General features: G+C 42.1%; 1 protein-coding gene across 1 annotated transcript in view; it reads left to right on the top strand.

The window, feature by feature from the left end:
• Positions 1-19347, top strand: part of C8H3orf52 (chromosome 8 C3orf52 homolog) — a 34977-nt gene that overhangs the window by 4854 nt on the left and 10776 nt on the right. Inside the window, exons 2-3 of the mRNA XM_051150348.1 lie at positions 801-930; positions 14523-14650. Coding sequence (XP_051006305.1) covers positions 801-930; positions 14523-14650 — 258 coding nt within the window. The remainder of the gene's footprint in view (positions 1-800; positions 931-14522; positions 14651-19347) is intronic.

Raw genomic sequence — 19347 nt, 5'->3', positions numbered from 1 at the left:
TGCAGCCTTTCCCTCTCTAATCTCAATTCCATGACTCTTTATGACGTCACACCCAATCCTCAGCTTAGTCTGTCGGCCAGTTCTGCCATGAGTCACCAGGTGCTATTTTCTGGGGTTTTAATACTGTCAGAAAGCTCCATTCCACACCCAGTGACAGATATCACATGTCCTCACTTGTGTGCTGAGGTTTAAACTGTTGATCTTACAAAAGCAAAGAGGAGAAGCACCATTACTACAGCCAGGGAAGGAATAAGACAGAAGGATGAGGTGCCAGTGTTAGCAGGGATAGAGGTACATCAGACAGAGAAAGTGCCTCCCAGTGTTCTGTAGCACAGTAGAGAAACTATGGTTCACTGTGGGTTGTACATTTCAAAATAACCAGTAGAGAGCAATTTGCAAGTTCCTAACACAAGAAATACGAATCATCAAAGGTGTTAGGCCAACGATTAACCTGATCAAATGCCATTAAGCATGACACATGGGCTTTGAAGTATCTCAGCGAACTCCACAAATACATACAATTTTCATATGAGTTAGAAATAAATAAATTCTTTTTAAAACTCTGAGAATAAAAATCCTTCCTCCTAGTTCCACTTCATAATCCCCCGTGCCCCCAGAGCCTTTAGCTAACTTCCTCTTAGGGAGCCACTCTGCCTTGTTGTAAGTTTCATTCAGCATAGAATAGACTCTTGAGGCCAAGGGCCTGATGGCTGTAATGTCACATGGCTGGTCTCTCTTAGGAAAGTGAGAATATTTTTTCAAACCCAATGACTACCTCCAAATCTCTGTTTGCTTTCCAGATGGACAAGGAAAGCCCCTGGAGTCCCTGTAACAAGCCTGTGGTTAGAAACTGTAAACTGTGGATGGTCATCGTCACCATTTTCCTGTGTTTCACCTTAGTGATCGTTATGAGCTTATGTCTTGTAGGAGGTAAGAGGGTTGCACTGACACATTTGGGGACCTATTGAACGCTTGTGACTTACAGTGAGAAGGAAAATGTAGTCATTGCTGTTTTACTAGTTGTAACATGAATTGAAAGATGGCTTGAGGAGCTGGGCATAATGATTTATACCCGTAATCCCAGTCCTTGGAAGGCTAAGGTGGGAAGGCCTTTCTAGTTAAAGATCAGCCTGGGCTGTATTATGAGCTTGAGGCCAACCCTAGGGTACATAGTGAAACCTTGTCTCAAACAAACAAAGCCCCCAAAACCAAAAAAACCAACCAACCAACCAAAAACAAAAACAAAAATTAAAAACCCAAAAAACAAACCCAAACCCAAAACAACAACAACAACAAACAAACAAAAAACCAGACACTGAAACAAATAAAACTGGCTTGGAATATGTTACCTGTGCATGTGTGCATGCACATGTGTGTGTGTGTGTGTGTGTGTGTGTGTGTGTTTTGCTTGTTTTCAAGTAGATTAAGTATGAAAATCATTATTTTCCTTTAACATTTTCTCATTGTTCCTTGAAGTACTTTCTTACACTTAAGACAACAGAATTTTTATTATTTTAAAATTTTGTAACTGGGTATGTGTGTGGTGACCATATGTGCACACGAGTGCAAGTGATGCAGGAATCCAGAAGAGGGCATTGGGTCTTTTGGAACTGGAAAGGCCAGCTGTGAGCTGCCCTGTGTGGATGCTGAGAACCAAACATGAGTCCTGTGAAAGAACCCTAAGCACCCTTAACCTCTGCCTCATCTTTCCCAGCGCTTAAAATTTGAACTTGAACACTAATCTACATTTTATTAGTTTTAATACTTAATCATTTAAATTGTTCTCATACTTTATTCAAAGAAAAATCATATAGTATATTTGGTACTAAGTGACAAAATAATAAATAATATAATCTGAGAGTATTTTAAAAGAACTTTAATGAGGCATATGGTTCTCAACCGGTGGACCACACCCCTGGGGAGGCCACATATCTGATAGGCTGTGTATATTTACATTAGAATTCTTAACAGGAGCAATTTAACGTTAGGAAGTAGCAAAGGGATAATTTCTGCTTGGCGGTCACCACAGCATGGGGAGCTATATTAAAGGGTTGCAGCATTAGGAAAGTTGAGAACCACTTACTGACTAAGCTCTCACTATTTTAGGTTATTCTAGAAATAACAATTATATTTGTGTTGAATATATCTGCAAAACAAACAGTTACATGACACTAACAATATGGTTTGTATATTTTATGTCATTTTTACGGCTGCATGTTTTCAATTAGAAGCCGGAAAGTTGCAGTCATCCTCTTCCTTATGATTAATCGTTTGTCAAACGTTCTTCTCTTTTTCTTTTTTTTTTTTTTCTTCGTTTTAAAAAAAAAATATTTTTACTAATTTATTCATATTACATCTCAATTGTTATCCCATCCCTTGTATCCTCCCTCCCTCCCATTTTCCCCTTACTCCCCTCCCCTATGACTGTGACTGAGGGGGACTTCCTCCCCCTGTATATGCTCATAGGGTATCAAGTCTCTTCTTGGTAGCCTGCTATCCTTCCTCTGAGTGCCACCAGGCCTCCCCATCCAGGGGACATGGTCAAATATGAGGCACCAGAGTACATGTGAAAGTCAGTCCCCACTCTCCACTCAACTGTAGAGAATGTCCTGTCCATTGGCTAGATCTGGGTCGGGGTTTGATGTTTACTGCACGTATTGTCTTTGGCTGGTACCCTAGTTTGAGCAGATGTTTTTTGTTTGCTTTAACCACTGTTGTCAATGGGAGCAGACCGTTCACTAGGTGCTGGAAAACCAGCCTGAGGTTTTGTCTCTGAGCTGTTTCTTCTCTTTTTCTTATTTGCATTTTAAATGGAAATTAGTTTTTATATTCTAGCCTATCTTCATGATTTTAATGTCATATTAAGATAATTTTACCATGTCATTAGCAATTTTGTGAACATCATTTTATTAAATTATTACAGTGTATATAGTCTTCCATAGCATTTTAAAGTTTTTTAGGCTGTTACCATTTTAAGAATTATTTCCTGTAGTGTTCAAAACTTTTTAGGATGCATAAAGCTAGGAAACTCTAATAGGCAAATAAGGTTTACATCAAAGTAGGAGGAGAAACAGAATTGTCCTACTAGTACATGTGGGGTGCTTCATCTGGAGCTGGGGGGGTCTTTTAAGGTGGTGTGACTTCCAAGAGGTCTGACTCAGGTTCTCAGGTCACAGAACATCACAATGACAGGGAGCTCTGAGTCTCTAGAGGGAATCGTGGGCATTTTTTTTTTCCTCAGAAAGCAAATTTTCCTGTTCCTTCCTTCAAGTTTGATAGTCCCTGGAGGATTTTCACAGCATCAGCTCAGCCGACTTTCAGCCTTTGAGTTCCTCAGCCAAGGACCTTATCTACTTAGTTAGGCAGTGTTTAGGTGGGATGGGTGATGCCCTGGAGCTGTGAGCTTGCTTTAAGTAGGGAGCATCTCTGAGGGGCCCTGTACTTCCTCCACCATGCTGAGGACAATGACTTTGTTATGATCCTTCACACTATCCGCACATCAGCTGCCACAGGTGGGTGCTGAAACCAAAGTTGAGTCACACAGTCTCCTCCCTTCTCAAGGGCCTGATGCAATCCTGAAAGCTGACTGGTTTTCATGGTAGCGCCCGAGGAGCCAATCATAAAGCAGGTGGCTTAATATTCAGGACTTGAAATACAAGACTAAATGCCTATCTGTTCTCTAGAAATCACCTGACTCCAGCTAGACAAAGCAATCCGCAGAGAGTTTCTCAGTGTCCCTAAAAAGTTCTTTTTGGGAGCTGTGAAAAACTGTACTGTCACATTTTGAAATACAATTTTAATATTATAGTGCAAATTTAATTTTTAACTTGGTTGAAAATTGCATTTTAACATATGTTAATGTTATACCAGAAATATAAAAAAAAAATCTTTTTTTTTTTATTCTTCCAGGGAAATATTTATTTTATTTGACACCTTGCTTGTCAGGCTCTAGGAAGAATCTTAGAGTAAAGAAATGGCAACTACTTAAAGGATCTTGAATTTGAAAATAATACTTGTTCAGTTAATATAAGTTAATATATTGCCTGGTTTTATGTCAACTTGACATAAGCTAGAGTCACAGGAGAGGAGGGAGCCTCAACTGAGAAAATGCCTTCATAAGATCAGGCTGTAGGCAAGCTTATATGGCATTTTCTTAATTAGAAATTGATAAAGGAGGGCCCAGCACACTGTGGAGACAGCAGGTTGACCTTTGTGTGAGCGTGCTGGCCGCACCCAGACTGCTCTGCTGGTAGTTCCGGGATGACGGTTCGCACTCGTCAGCCACTGCCTCATCTCCAAGCCCACTGATATGAATCACATGTTTGCAGAAGTTAAGATTGTGTTCAAGAATAAGGGTGGATGTTGGGAAAGCAGCTTCTAGTACGGTGTATGGACTGTGTGAAGAACAGGGATAAGAGGTTAGCACTCCAGCAGACTCTGTTGAGTTTGATTTTTGTTGTTGTTGCTTTATGGTTGGAGGCCAGTGAAGTTTGTTGAATTTGGAGAACTGGTTTTGTCCCAGCTCTGTAGAGAATGTACAGTCCTTCTTTCTGAAGAACTGTAAAATCTTTGATGTGAAGAGTAAAAGGGGTGACTTAGTCACTGTTCTATTGCTGTGAAGAGACACCATGACCAAGGCAACTGGGGGCTTGCTTACACTTTCAAGGTTTAGTCCATTATCATCATGGCAGGGAGCATGGTGACTTGAAGTCAGTAATTGAGAGCTAATCCTGATCAGAAGGCAGAGAGGGAGAAGGAGTGGGGGGGGGGGCAGAGAAGGAAGGGAAGAGGGAGAGGGGAGACAGGTAGGGAGAGAGGGAGAGAGGGAGAGGGAGGAGACTGGGTCTGGGTCTGGGTCTAGCAGGAGCTTTTGAAACCTCAAAGCCCAACCCCCACTGGCACGACCCCCTCCAACAAGGCCACGCCCACCCCCAAAGGCCATGCTTCCTACTCATTGCAAACAGTTCATCAATTGAGTACTAAGAATGAAAATATATAAGCCTATGGGGGCCATTCTCACTCAAACCACCACACCACAAGGGGGGACGGGGCAACGCCATTCTCTGAGAGTCATTTCCTTAGTAGGTAATTTGGAGAAATTATTAGGCACTTGTCCAGGGTTTCCTTTCACTCTGGTACCTTGGTTGGAAAAGAGTAACAGACGCCTCCTGACAAACAGGTGAATGCCTAAACACGATGCAAAGTTAAGAGCATTCTGAGCATCCCACATGACTACCCTCCCCTGCCCCACCGCCCCCAGCACTGCAGCTTACCCATCCACCCTCTTAGTTTATAGCGCCTTCTGTCAGAAGAAATGCGGTGACACGATTGAAGCAGAGACTTTCAAAGAGATGCTGCACTGAGTGGATTATGTCATTCTTCAGTAGAGGGTGAGACCTGCAGTCACAGGAATCTGGCCCAGTCCTTTCACAGGGAGCTACTTCCTGGTTAGGGTGATTCATGCGGAAATCCTTGGCAGATAGCATGCACAGCTGTAACCTACAAAGGTCCTTCAGGGCAAGAACGTAACTGCTGTTTCCTAGACCCACTTTCTTAACTTTACTTCATAGTTTCTCTTGTCAGTCTTTCCATCCAATCTTTGGTGTTTTCCGCCTTCTGAGGGCTCAGTTCTACTTGCGTTTCCTACAAAATACCCTAAGTATCCAAAGGTTCTAAGTGTAGTGGCCTTGTCTCTCCTTTAAAAAATCCTCTGTGGCGTTTGCATGTTAGTGAGGTCTTGTTGTCTTTCTCTTCTTTTACTGGCAAACTTAGAGGTAGGTTTGCAACGGGAATCTTGCTCTCTGAATATTTCCAAACCTCCTGTGTCTATTAACCCCAGTTTTATTGTACCAAGGTGACTAGCCATTTTGTGATTGTGAAGCCTAACCTTTACCCTCCTTTGGTCCTATTTGTAGCTGTCATCTCTGTCAGTTACCTTGTACTTCCTGATATACTCAGATGCATTAGAGAACACAGAGCCATGTATACAAGGTAAACCTTCCACCAGAGAGCTATGTCTCCACGCTTTCTTAGCGCTCTGTCTCTCTGTCTCTGTCTCTCTGCCTCTTTCTGTCTCTCTGTCTTTTTCTGCCTCTCTTTGTCTTTGTCTCTGTCTGTGTCTGTCTCTGTCTCTGCACGCTGCCCCCCCCCCCAATTCCCCCAATATATGTTCTGTAGTTCTTGCTGGCCTGGAACTCACTATGTAGACCAGATTGGTTTCAAACTCACAGAGCTATGCTTGCCTCTTCCTCTCAAGTGTTAGGATTAAAGGCATGTGCCACCATGGCCAGATTGTATCCTTTTATTTTGGACAGGGTCTTACCAAATTGCCCAGAGCCTATGATCCTCTTGCCTCAGCCTTCTGAGGTGCTGAGATCACAGGTACGTGCCACTTGGTTAGATGTGGGTTATTTTTCACACTTTTGCTATTGGCCTCTGCATTGTGGGTGCATGGGGTTTTTTCTTTAGCTCTCTAACCTTTCATATTCATATTCCAAGCTTTCTCTTGGAAAGCTTGCTGATATTTTAGGCAGCAGCCTGCCTGGTAGGAGAGAAGTTTGGCTTATACCTACAGAAGCATCCTGAGTTTCAGCGATATCCTTAGCAAGGCATCTCCATGTAGAAATAACTATTGCCATCCCTGCCTCGGTCCTCTTGAGGTACTGTAACAAAATCCCATGATCCCTAGTCACTTATAAACACTAGAAATTGATTGCTCATAATTCCAGAGGCTTAGAGGCCAAAGTTCAAAAGTGCCAGCAGGTATGCTTGCTAGTAGTAGCCCCTTTCTGGTTGTAGCTGACACCTTACAGCAGCCTTTGGTTAAAAAAAGCTAGGCAGCACTTTGAAGCTAAAAACAAACAAACAAACAAACAAACAAAAAAGCCCACAATAATCTCATCCGTGATGATGAGTCACACCAGTAACTGGTTTCAACATTTGAGTCTGGGAGAAACACACATCCAGAGTATAGCATAGCCCCTCCCTTGTCATTCACCCTTTATAGTTTCGAGGTAACTGAGGAGACCATATTTTCTTGCTTGGCTGCTGTCTGGCTGTGTAACTTTAGACAAATTCCCTAACTATCTAGGTTCCTGTTTTGTTTTTTTGTTTTGTTTTGTTTTTTGTTTTTTGTTTTTTTGCATTGGTTAAGTAAAAATGATTCCTGGGTCTGTTAATGTACCTTGACCAATAAATACATATGAATTTATTGGCCTGAACAAATTGTACATCTTATTTACACCTTTTAAGATGTCAATAATATCGAACTCATGGGACTGACGTGAGGTAAAACCTGTACAATGGGAAGCAGGCTATTTTGTACCCAGTAACTGCTACAGTGACTGTTCGTCCTCCAAGCCAGGCTTGATGCCACAGAACCGTTTTGATTTCTTCTCTCCTTTTCCTGGCTAGTAACCAAATCTTTCCAATCACTGCAGAGTAGAGACTGTCCCCCACACCTGGGATTCTGTGCTGTATAATTTCTTTGCATTGCTTTTCATCTTTACCTTCACCTGCAACATGAGTGGGGTTGATATTTCTGTAGAAGGGCTCGCTAGCTTCAGAGACTTAGGCGACCTCCTCACAATCACATGGCTAGTAAGTACTGAGCCTGGGGTCAGAACTAAGTGTGGCTAACTCTAAATCCAGTTCTGACCTCTGTCCCTTTCCTGTTTCTTCTTTCCTCCACTGTCAGACAAAATAAGCCTCCCAGTATTCTGCCCAGTAGCCTTGATGCCTCCAGTCTCTTCTGGCTCCAAGTGGTCCAAAGTGTGAGTAATAGTATAAGCACATCCTCTGCCTTCTTCTAGAGAGATGCTAACAGTGTTCTACTAATCTCCTGGCTGCGGCATCATCTAGCATTTAGTAGTCCCCTCTGCAGCATCACATGAGACTCTGTCATCTTGTTCTTTCTACACACTGGGAGTGTACTTGTGATTGTTAAAATTTTTTTTATTATATTTCTTTGTTTTGCATATACATTTTTACTATTACACATAAATAAAATAAAGTACATACAGCAGGAAGAACCACAAAACAATCAGGAATTATATAAATGTTACATTCATAGTGATTTGGCTATTTGTATTTGGCAAACTTGAAGAAAACATCTTTCCTATCTTGGTGAGTCTAAAATTCTGAATGGAAATCAATATCTATCATATCTCATCTCTATTAACTTAAAACATCTATCTAGACCTAAAAACATCTTAACCCCTAAATAAATAAATTTAATTGTAAGACTAAACTATTTGGTCTTCAACCCCATGAGAGACTTGAGAAGGAGTGTAAAACTTAATTACCTGAGTGAGCCAGAAGTGCAGGTTAGCAGCTTCCAAAATGAAAAAATGACAGAGACAGTTTATTGCCTGAACAGTCACCCAAAACTCTCCATAATGTTGGAGCATCATCTTTAGCCTTGTGGCCCAATATATATGACAGATATATTTGTGAGGCAGGAACTATTGAGGACTTGCTTACCAGATCTTGGCAGAGTTTAGCCGCCAGTTCTGCCTGCATCCAAGTTTGCTCGTTTTTAGTCAGGTATGGTACCCATACAATTCAATTACAATACAAGGTTTAGTTCTAATACCTTGAAAGTGATATTGCAGGCTGTTTAGGATAATTCAGTAATACAAGCTAATTGTTAGTTGATTAAATCATGGTCATGTCAAGTACTAGTCTATTTTTATCAAAAGAATATATATCCTAGGTTTAACAGATACATATGATTCTATGGATATATAAGGTAAAATAGATAAAGTCTTTAAAAACCTCAGAGACCTACAGAATATGGCATTTAAAGATTTTTTTTATTATTTTAAAGATTCTTTGACAACAAGACAGGTTAACTCCAGCAACACCCAGCCTACCTCAAAGAAGATGATGATCATCAAAGAACCTCCTTATGGAAATGGCTTCAAATGTGGCAAACAAGGTCCTCATTTCTGCCATAGACAGTATTTGTGATTTTTAAAAAAAAGTTACTTTGTCTCCATGGAAAACATTGCTCATGTTAACTGTAATTAGTTGTATAAAATGTATGCTGACTGGCAAGTCTGTTATTTTTATTTTAAGGAACACAGTTAAAAGCTATGTCCCTGTACAGATTCAGTTATTTTGATGCTAGAAGTTAAGTACATGTCGTCAGAGCTGGTCCTGGAGACTTCATTGTGAAACAGTGTCTCGTTAGGACCCTGAGTATAGCATTTAACTATGGGACTCTCTAACACATCTCCCAGCATTTCTGTTCTTCCCTGAGTCATTCGACAAGACAATGCGGTAGGTAGGGAGCTCACAGACATCTGTTGCAGCATAGTCTCACAACAGTAGAAACCTGAAAGCCTAAATATTACGTAATCAAACAGGATGAGTCTCTTGTGAATATTATGTAGTTGACTGTAGCCTATAAATTGAGAAATGACCCAATCACAAATATCGTAAACCATAAAGAGTTTTTCTCAATGAATTTCTCATGCATGAGCAATGAGTTTGCTATTGCAACAAGGATGAAAGAATCAAGACAAATAGCAGTAGCAGTAACAACACAAAATGGGATATAGGTGATCTACTCATTAAGGCTTCCAACATATGATGCAAACCACAATAAAGCCCAAGGATGTAGTGTGTCAAGCCCGGGTTTCAATCTGCAGTGCACTACAAATAAATAAATAAATAAATAAAATAAAGGTATAATAAAGGAGGTGGGGATGAAAGAAGCGTTTAATGAAAGGACTTATTAGTCAGTTTTCCTTCACCATGACTAAGTATCTGAGACAAACAACTCAAAAGGAAAAGAGGCTTATTTTGGCTTTTGGGTTTAGTTCATGCCACTTGACTGTCTTTTTGAGCGGCACAGCAGAATATCATATGGAGAGTGTATGCTGGGGCAAAGCTGCTGGTTTTCTTCTTGTCAGGCAGGAGTGTCAGCAGGGATAGGGCAGGGGTGGGGCATGGGCGGAGACGGGGTCGGGGGTGGGGTGGGCAAGGGGCTCGAGCATGATCGGGGGCGTGGTCAGGGGCGGGGACTTAGGGCAAGGACAGGGCTAGGGGCAGGGCCGAGAGTATTGCCTTCAAGGCTCTGTACTCAGTGACTTACCTTTCTTTCTTTTTAAAAAAAATTTATTTATTCATTCATTCATATTACATCTCAATTGTTATCCCACCCCTTCTATCCTCCCATTCCTCCCTCCCTCCTACTTTTACCCTATTCCCCTCCCCTATGACTGTGACTGAGGGGGACCTCCTCCCCCCCGTACATGATCATAGGGTATAAAGTCTCTTCTTGGTAGCCTGCTATCCTTCCCCTGAGTGCCACCGGGCCTCCTCATCAAGGGGACGTGGTCAAATATGGGGCACCAGAGTTCATGTGAAAGTCAGTCCCCACTCTTCACTCATCTGTAGAGAATGACCTGTCCCTTGGCTAGATCTGGGTATGGGTTCAATGTTTACTGCATGTATTGTCCTTGGTTGGTGCCATAGTTTGTGCAGAACCCCTGGACCCAGATCTGCCCGTCATAATGTAACTTTCTTGTACAGCTCTTCACCACCTAACGATTTTATTACCTCCCAATATCATCTTAAGCTGGGAGACAACCCATAAAGGCGTAAGCCTTTGGGAGGGCGTTTAAGTTCTAGACCATAATAAATGATTATGAGGACTACTTTTTTTCTCTGTTTTGTACTGTTTGGTGTGTGTGGCAGGGTATTGGGTTACAATTTTCTCTAATTTTCAAATTGTTTGTATAAGATGGAAATTTTTTTAGGGTCAGATAAAAATATTCAATGATTTACAACAAATAAGGATTCAGGGCTAATCCTTTGTGTATGGGATTCCCCCAAATCAGTCAGTAATTTTTCAGGAGTATGTACTTAAAATCATGACTTCCCATTAAGTAAGGAATTTATTATAATAGAATCCACAGGAATTTTGGGCTCAGGTTTTAGAGTTCTTTTCCAGTGGAGGTGCTTGGGACTCAATGTTTACAACAGAAAGCTGTGACTAGACATGTGCAACATCTGTTCTGGACACCCACTAGACATATTGTGCCAGCATTTTCACTGGATGTTAGTCATGAGTCAGCTTCCGTCTTGAGTATACTAAATTTATAGACTCTCAGAAGGAAAGGAGATGTTAACTACATTGTTTATACAGGTAGACGAGGTACAATGAGTCACCCTTAGAAGGCAGGGGTTGATGGGAACCATTTCCAAATCTTGGGTCCAGATGCTAGCCTGAGAGACCTTTCCAAGGCCTGGCAATCTCAGGCTAGTTTTGCTAACTCTTTATCATGCATTCTCTTCACAGTCCTGTGTGTCCTTGGAAGTAAGTATCAGAACACACACTCTCTCTCTCTCTCTCTCTCTCTCTCTCTCTCTCTCTCTCTCTCTCTCTTTGTGTGTGTGTGTGTGTGTGTGTGTGTGTGTGTGCATGTATGGACACCAAAGGCTAACCTTCACTGTCATTCCTCAGAGGTCATTTATTTTGTTTTGAGGATGGTATTTCATGTTGGCCTGGGGCTCACCAAGTAAGCTAGGCTCAATGGCCAGTGAGCCCTGCAGTTTTGCTTGTCTCCTTCCAGAGCTGAAGTTAGAAGCACACACCATCATGCTGGGCTTCTTTGTTTTGTTTGTTTTTCTAGTTAAGCTCCATTTATTTAAAGTTCAGAGTAATCAAAATTAATCTATGATAACTGAAGCCAGAAAAGACATTCTCTCTCTCTCTCTCTCTCTCTCTCTCTCTCTCTCTCTCTCTGCATAGATTAGTGAGCAGAAGTTTCTGTTAGGAGTTAGTGATAGTTTTTTTTTTTTAAATTTTAATATTTCTATCAATTTCACACAATACATTTTGGTCATATTAACCTTCATCCTTCCCCCTAACTCCTCTTAGATTCATTCCTGGCTCCCCAGCCCTTCCCAAGTTCATGTCTTTGTGTTTTTATTTTTGTTTGTTTTGATGATCTATGGAGTCTAATTTGTGCTGACCATACACTCCTAGGAATGGGACCATCTGCTGAAGCATGATTGACCCGTCATGGCCACACCTTTAAAAACTGTCTCTCCCTTCCCTGGAAGCCATCAGCTGCCAATAGCTCCTAGAAGGGCAAGGCTCATGAGTTTGACCTTGATCAGCTTGACCTTATTCAGGTCTTGTGCAGATAACCGCCCCTGCTCTGAGCTTATGAATACAGCTGTCCTGCCGTGTCTGGAAGGCTTCATTCTTGTCTCCCTGACTCGGAGTTCTTAGGACCTTTTTGACACTTCTTCCACAACTGTCTCTGAGCTTGGTTGGTGTGGAAGAGTAATGCAGATGTTCCAGTCTTGGCTGTGCACTCCACTTAGACATATTCTTTGCACTTTGATCAGTTGTCAATTTCTATCTTCGCCACTATCCATAGCACAAAGCAACTTCCCTGATGAGGTCTGAGAGCATCACTAATCTATGAGTATAGAGATAGGAATTTAAAAGAAGTTTGCTATTATGTCCATTTAGCAGAATAACAGTATGATGTTTACTCCCGTGGCCCCTGAGATCCCCTGTAATGGGCTCTTGGCCAGATGTTTTTAATTTAATCACTTTACAGTCTGATACAAACCCCCTCCCTCTTCTCCTCCCATTCCCTCCCTCATGCCCCCTCTCCTTCTCAGAAAAGGGAAGGCTCCCACCCTGGTACCTTAAGTCACAGCAGGACTAAGCTCACCTCCTCCAGTTGAAATCAGACTAAGCAGCCCAACTAGGGGAAAGGGAGCCAAAATCAGGTAATAGCGAGCATCTACTCCCCTTTTTAGGGAACTCACATGATGACCAAGCTGCACATCTGCTACATGTGTGTAGGGGATCGAGGTCCAGCCTGTGCATGCTCTTTGGTTGGTGGTTCAGTCTCTGTGAGCCCCCATGATCATGGCCAGGTTTTACAATACCAGATATGAGTTTTTTCAGTGGAGAAATTCAGTGGGCCTTAAATCTAATCCAAGAGCAGATGGCTACTTCCATAACATTCTTGCATCTATTGCACCCATGGGGGGATATTCTGCCATACTGGTTATTATTGTAGTTTACAGGATGAACTGCTGGATAAGAGTGTTGAACATGTTCATGTGTGTGTGTGTGTGTGTGTGTGTGTGTGTGTGTGTGTGTGTGTGTGTGTGTAGGCCACAGATTGACAATAGGTATTTTTTTTTTCAGTTGCTCTCCACCCACATTTTTGAGACAGAGAGTAACCCTGCATTTATTCTGCATTTCTATCACAAACATTGAATCCATTCCAGCACAGGCTTTCAAAGTCCAGTAAGAAGAGGCAGAGTTGGTTACGTATGACACATAGAATTTGAGGGGGGAAGTCTGGGAGCACCTAGCTCCTCGGCCCACGCTTTTCACAGGGCAGATGAGGTGGCCCCCTGTGTGGGGTAAGCCTGTGAGGCTGGAGCACAGCCAGAAGAGCTGTAATAAGCGCGGCAGTGCCAGTTCCTGCCTCCTGGCTTTGTGTGGGTTTCCTTCTTTCCTCCAGCTCTAACTCTTTAAAAATCAATTAGCTCTAGTCATTAGAACACAAGCAGCGCAGAGCTCATTGTCCTAGGTGTTGCTCTGCAGGCCCCGGGGCTCCAAGTGAACAAGAGTATGTCAACATCCCTCTCCTGTGGGACCCAGGCTGGAGGGATGACTTCATGGCAATGGCCTGCCTCTTGAAATGCTTGGAGATGTGGAGTCATACCCTCATTTTCTTTTTTTTTTTTTTTTTTTTTTTTTTTTTTTTTTTGAGACAGGGTTTCTCTGTGTAGCTCTGGCTGTCCTGGACTCATTTTGTAGACCAGACTGGCCTCGAACTCACAGGGACCCGCTTGCCTCTGCCTCCCGAGTGCTGGAATTAAAGGAGTGTGCCACCACTGCCCGGCCATATCATCATTTTTTAGTCTCACCTCTATTCTTGCCTGTGATGTCACTTTCTCTTCGTGGCCTTCGACAGCACTAATCTGTAAGGGTGGCTCACTGGAGCTGTTTGCAGTCACTTCCCAAATGTGCCCATGCTGTCTTCTAGCACCTGTCCCCATACCTGGGTAGCTAGATAGCTTTCAGGTTCAGCATAGCAAACAAGTTCCTGTTCTCCTCATTCTTTCCTCCTGGCTTTCCCCGGTCTATATCCAGTGGTATCTGAGATCCCTTTCACCTAAAACGAACAAAACCCTTATCACAGTAAAGACAAGGCCTTCTCTTTTATTCCTGCTTGACTTACTACTGGCTGTGTCCAGGCTTCAGCTTCCACGAATACTGATAATTATGTTTAGTTACAGAAGCCAACAGAATGAATAACTTTGTTTGCTTTGCATATTTTGTGAGCTGGTCTCATTATGAAGTCATGGGTGCCCTGGAGCTTGCTAGGTAGATCAAGCTGGCCTGGAATTTGAAGTGGTTTCCCTGCCTCTGGGTTGTGGGATCACAGGTGTGCACCACCGCATCTGGCTTGATTAAAGTCATTATTTTATGCATGTACTTACCTTTATTTTTATTCCCTGAATCTCTTCAGTGACTTACATAGATGAAGATGAAACTGAAATACTTGAATTATCATCAAACAAAACATTCTTCATAGTGCTCAAGATTCCAGAGGAGTGTGTTAATGAAGAGGAATTGCATCACTTGCTCAATAAAAGGGTGAGTATGCCTTGTGTATTGTTAACCGGGGTGGGGAGTGTCTTAAAAATGGAATATGAGTTTTGTTGGAACAGGTGGCAAAGTGTTCTAGAGTAAGCTGCTTTGTTTGTCTGAGTGTTAGCAGCAGCAGACGATGCTCGTAAGTGCATCTTCTGTGCTGCGAAGCCAGAACTTGGCATGAGCCTGGCCTGGCCTCCAGCTATCTGCATCCCAGAAGACAAGGTTCCTTCACAATGCTGGTCTTGTATCTCACCCTGTATTTGTTGAAAACCTAATGACGCCAAGTGCCAGGGCCATATAGGCCTTGCTTATGGGCTCATAATTCAAGTAGGGGGACCAATCAAATATTTACAAAACAGTGTAGTGTGTCCTGCTACTGAGTTACATACAATATTGTTGGGATTGGAGTGTGTGTATGTGTGTGTGTGTGTGTGTGTGTGTGTGTGTGTGTGTGTGATGTGTACATCTCATTCATGTGTGTACATGTACATCTGTGCACATGTGAAAGCCAGAGGTTGATGTTAGGTATTTTCTTCAATTGCTTTCCACTTTATTTTTGAGATAGAATTTATCACTGGGAAAGACCCAGAGAACACTCCGTTTGGCTAGGGTGACTGACCAGTGTTTCTTCAGGGATCCTGTTGTCCCTGCCTCCCCAGCACCGACCATGATTACAGGCAGGTGTACTACACCTGACTTTCTATGTGAGTTCTGGAGGTTGAACTCAGGTCCCCACGCTTATGCAACAAGTACTTTATTGAATGAGTCATCTCCCCAGTCCCTCACTCAGTACAAAGGAAGTACATCTAAACTATGGGGGGGGGGTGTGTGGGTAGAAAGATGTGAAGGAGCTGGTACTCAGGAAAATTACAAGATAAGGTCTAGGAATGTTATAGGATATATGTAATTTCCTTTCAAAGTGGATGCAGGAAGATGGATATTTATGTTTTAGGGGTCTGTGCAGTGGTAAACTGAGCCTGAGCATGCTGTGTTAAGGATTCCCAAAGGTTAAACTGGTCAGGAAATAAGGAGGAAAATCATGGAAATTTTCTCATGTTTTGATAGACTATGTAAAGATTTTAACTTGTAGACTGACAGGGTTAGATTTTAATTTTCTTCTTTCTGTGTGCTACTGGACAGTGCTTGAAGAGAATAGTTCTGAGGCAGTGCAGTAGGCATCTGCAAAATGGTGGTGGTTTGAATTGGGGCAACCTTGGGAACCCATCTTTACTTAGAAAAACTTAGTGATTGGAAAGCATTGAAAGAGTGCAACTTCAGCCTCCTGGTTGGAAGGTAGGTACATGATTGGAGGATGGGAAATGTAGAAACGTCTTCTGCAAGATGGAGGCTCTGCAGACAGACAAGATTTTGTGGGTCCATCTTGGCTATCTTATCAAAGAGTTCGTGCCACACCCAGGAATATTCTGAGACTGGGTCTCACTGTGTAGCTTACCCTCTCCTCAAAGTCTCCATTCTCCTGTTGTAACCTCATCAGTGCCAGTTCCAGGAACACACCATTCAGTGCTTTGTTGGCTTTATTTTCAATTCTAGAAATACAGAATAACTTACTCCATAAGAAGAATAAATCTGGTGGTCTGAGCCAGTGGAGTTTGGCTTTGTAGTAGTAGAAGGGTTTGAAGAAAACAGTAATGAGAAGAGAGTGGGTAGACCCTTCAAAATGGCTTTCCTTGTAAAGTGGGAGCAGGGAGATGGGAAGACAGGAAAATAACTGATTTGTTAAGTGTAGGTTATTTTAGCTTGTTGGTTTTTATAAGAAAAGATAAAGTCTTGAGGGAACTTCATTATCATGGAAACTGAAACTGTCCTATTCGGGAAATCTGGTCAGTAGTGACTTCCCAGAAAGTTGGATCCACATCCTAATTTCAGCCTAGTAACATGAAACTTCAGTTTTAGTGGCCTTATTTTGATATCCGCTAGTACAGAACACTTAGGATTTGCATCTCTGAAACATGATGAGAGGAGTAATCAAAGCCTGGAAAAGCAGGCTAGAGAGATGGCTCACTGGTTAATGGCACTGGCTGCTCTTGCAGAGGGCACAGGTTGGGTTTCCAGTGTTCACATATCAGCCCTCAATGCCTGTAATTCCAGCTACAGGGGATCCCATGCCTTCTCCTGCCTCCATAGACACCAATCACATGTGTACTACACATACAGATTTGCAGACAAAATGCACAGAAAAATAAAAACAATGTTTAAGGCCTGGAAAAAGATGTCACATAAAACCAATAATTAGTGTTTGAAAATAAAACTAACCACTTCAGATAGATAAAATGACAAAAAGAAAGAAAAAAGAAATGACAGATGACTCAGAGGTGAGATGTCTCAAAGAACTGAACTCATGGAAAGGTACGTCACCTATAGTAAGAGAGGCAGTATATACAAAGTGAGATGTGCTCTTACGTCCTCCAGATTGGGGAAAGTTTTTAAGTCTTTTAAGAACATGTGTAATGCAACAGGTATGATTTCAGGGAGAAGAGGAAAATGGAGAAGGTTTAGCGGGAATGAGTTAACTTGAAGATGCACCTGACTTTGGACCAGTAATTCCATTTCTTGCTATATACCCCTGGGAGAGTCTCAAATGCAAAAAAGGTGCCTAGGGATGGTTGGGGGTAACTATTGCATCAGCATAGTTTATGATAGATACAACATGCAAGGGAGTCACATGATCATCTGTGGGAAATGGATGAGCTGGTATAATGAGTTAATACATCTAAATGGGAGCTGGACTGAAGAGCCCTGAGATATATCTTAGACATAAACCTCACATGTAATTTGCAGGAAAAAAAAAAACCACAAGTCTTAATTTTGGGCACAATGCTACACATCTGTGGTCTTAGTTACTGAGGAATGTGAGACCAGAAGATACTGGATAGAGTATGTCTGAAGAAGAAGAAAAAGAAGAACAGTTCTTCGAGGACTATATAGGCTATAATACCTTTTATTTGAATAAAAACATAAATAGCATGTTGTTATGATTCTATAAAGAAGTAGTTATCGCTAAATATAAGTGAAGAAAGGATGCATATCATGTCAGGATGATGATTCCTACAAGGGAATGAAGAAGGAATGGCCTCAATTATTAACTTACGGTTTCCAGGTTTCTCGTGGTGTAAAAGCACATGTATAGAGCCTTTCTGGTTTTGGCTTTGAAGCAATATTTAGACAAATTTCATGAACATTATTATAAAATGGGCTTTTTGTTAGATGGGTCTGCCCAGCTTTAGGCTAGTGAGAGGAAGTGTTTGAGGCATGTTTAAAGCAGACTGGGCTAGGCCACAATTTATATGTCAGATGTATTAAATGAACTTCTGTCTATTTTTTGAGATTCAAGGTATGATCATTTATTTGTTACTCTTAAAGACTTATTTTCGACTGGACTCAGACTCGGAAGTGGAAGCTCTCAGCGAGGACGGCCTACGTCTCTTGGCAATCTGTTCCTAGCACTTTTCTTTGGCTTTCTTCATTCTCTTAGCCAAAAGTCTAGCATATTCTACAGCCTCCTTCTTGTTTTTCTTAGTGCGTTTTTTTCTTCGGGGCGAGTCTGCAATTATGTTGTAGGACACACGGAGCGACAAGATGCTGACTCTTAGGTGCTTTGCTCCTGGACTTCTTACCATCGTGGTTTAAGGGCTTTCTGACGACGCATTGGCAGACATCATCTTTTTTTTTTTTTTATTAATTTATTCTTGTTACATCTCAATGTTTATCCCATCCCTTGTATCCTCCCATTCCTCCCCCCCCATTTTCCCATTATTCCCCTCCCCTATGACTGTTCCTGAGGGGGATTACCTCCCCCTGTATATGCTCATAGGGTATCAAGTCTCTTCTTGGCTACCTGCTGTCCTTCCTCTGAGTGCCACCAGGTCTCCCCCTCCAGGGGACATGGTCAAATGTGAGGCACCAGAGTACGTGAGAAAGTCATAGACATCATCTTCTTTTGGATTCTGCTAACTCTTTTAGGTCCTAGCTGATGAGGCATAGTAGTGTCCGTCAGTCCAGGAATATCCTCTCCTTTTTTTCTTTCTTCTTCTTCTTTCTTTTTTTCTTTTTTTTTTTTTACAACAATCAAGTTGAGACCACACATATTGGCATCCACAAACAGACTTGTCCTTCCTCTGTCCAGCTCTCTTTGCTCTATAATAAGAATGCCTCTTACTCAACAGCAAACACACTCTACCATGGGTCAAGACACTTTGCTTCATGGGAAAACCTTGCTTGTCGTTGCCACCACTGATCTGGACCACATAACCCTTACACTCTTCTCCAAGAGCATCAGCAGCTACTTCTGTGGCCATGTGTTTCTCACAGTACAAATCTTGCGTTCGTCATCTACTTCAGTGAGTTTCTGACAGCTGGTGGCTGGGAAGGAGACATTCAGCTTCATCTTGACCCAGCAGACCACCTGGGAGGCACCACCCATTTCTACCATTTTTAATTAGCATATCAAGTAACAGGCTTCCTTGTGGTATTTTCATATATACCTAGTTTTGTCTGTTTCTCCCACCAGCGCCTCTCTCCTGTCTCCTAGCCTCGCTGTACCCTTCTGCCCCCAGAATTCACCCTGCCACATCCATATCAGTTGTGTTCTATTAGCCTCGCCACTTTTTCCGTCTTAAAGATTCATTTGCCCAATCTCATGGGCCTCTGTAGGCTTTGGCCTTTTCCAAACCTACTTT

The sequence above is a fragment of the Acomys russatus genome, chromosome 8, assembly GCF_903995435.1.
Source record: "Acomys russatus chromosome 8, mAcoRus1.1, whole genome shotgun sequence".
Classification (NCBI taxonomy): domain Eukaryota; kingdom Metazoa; phylum Chordata; class Mammalia; order Rodentia; family Muridae; genus Acomys; species Acomys russatus.
This window is presented reverse-complemented; position numbering and strand designations above follow the sequence as displayed.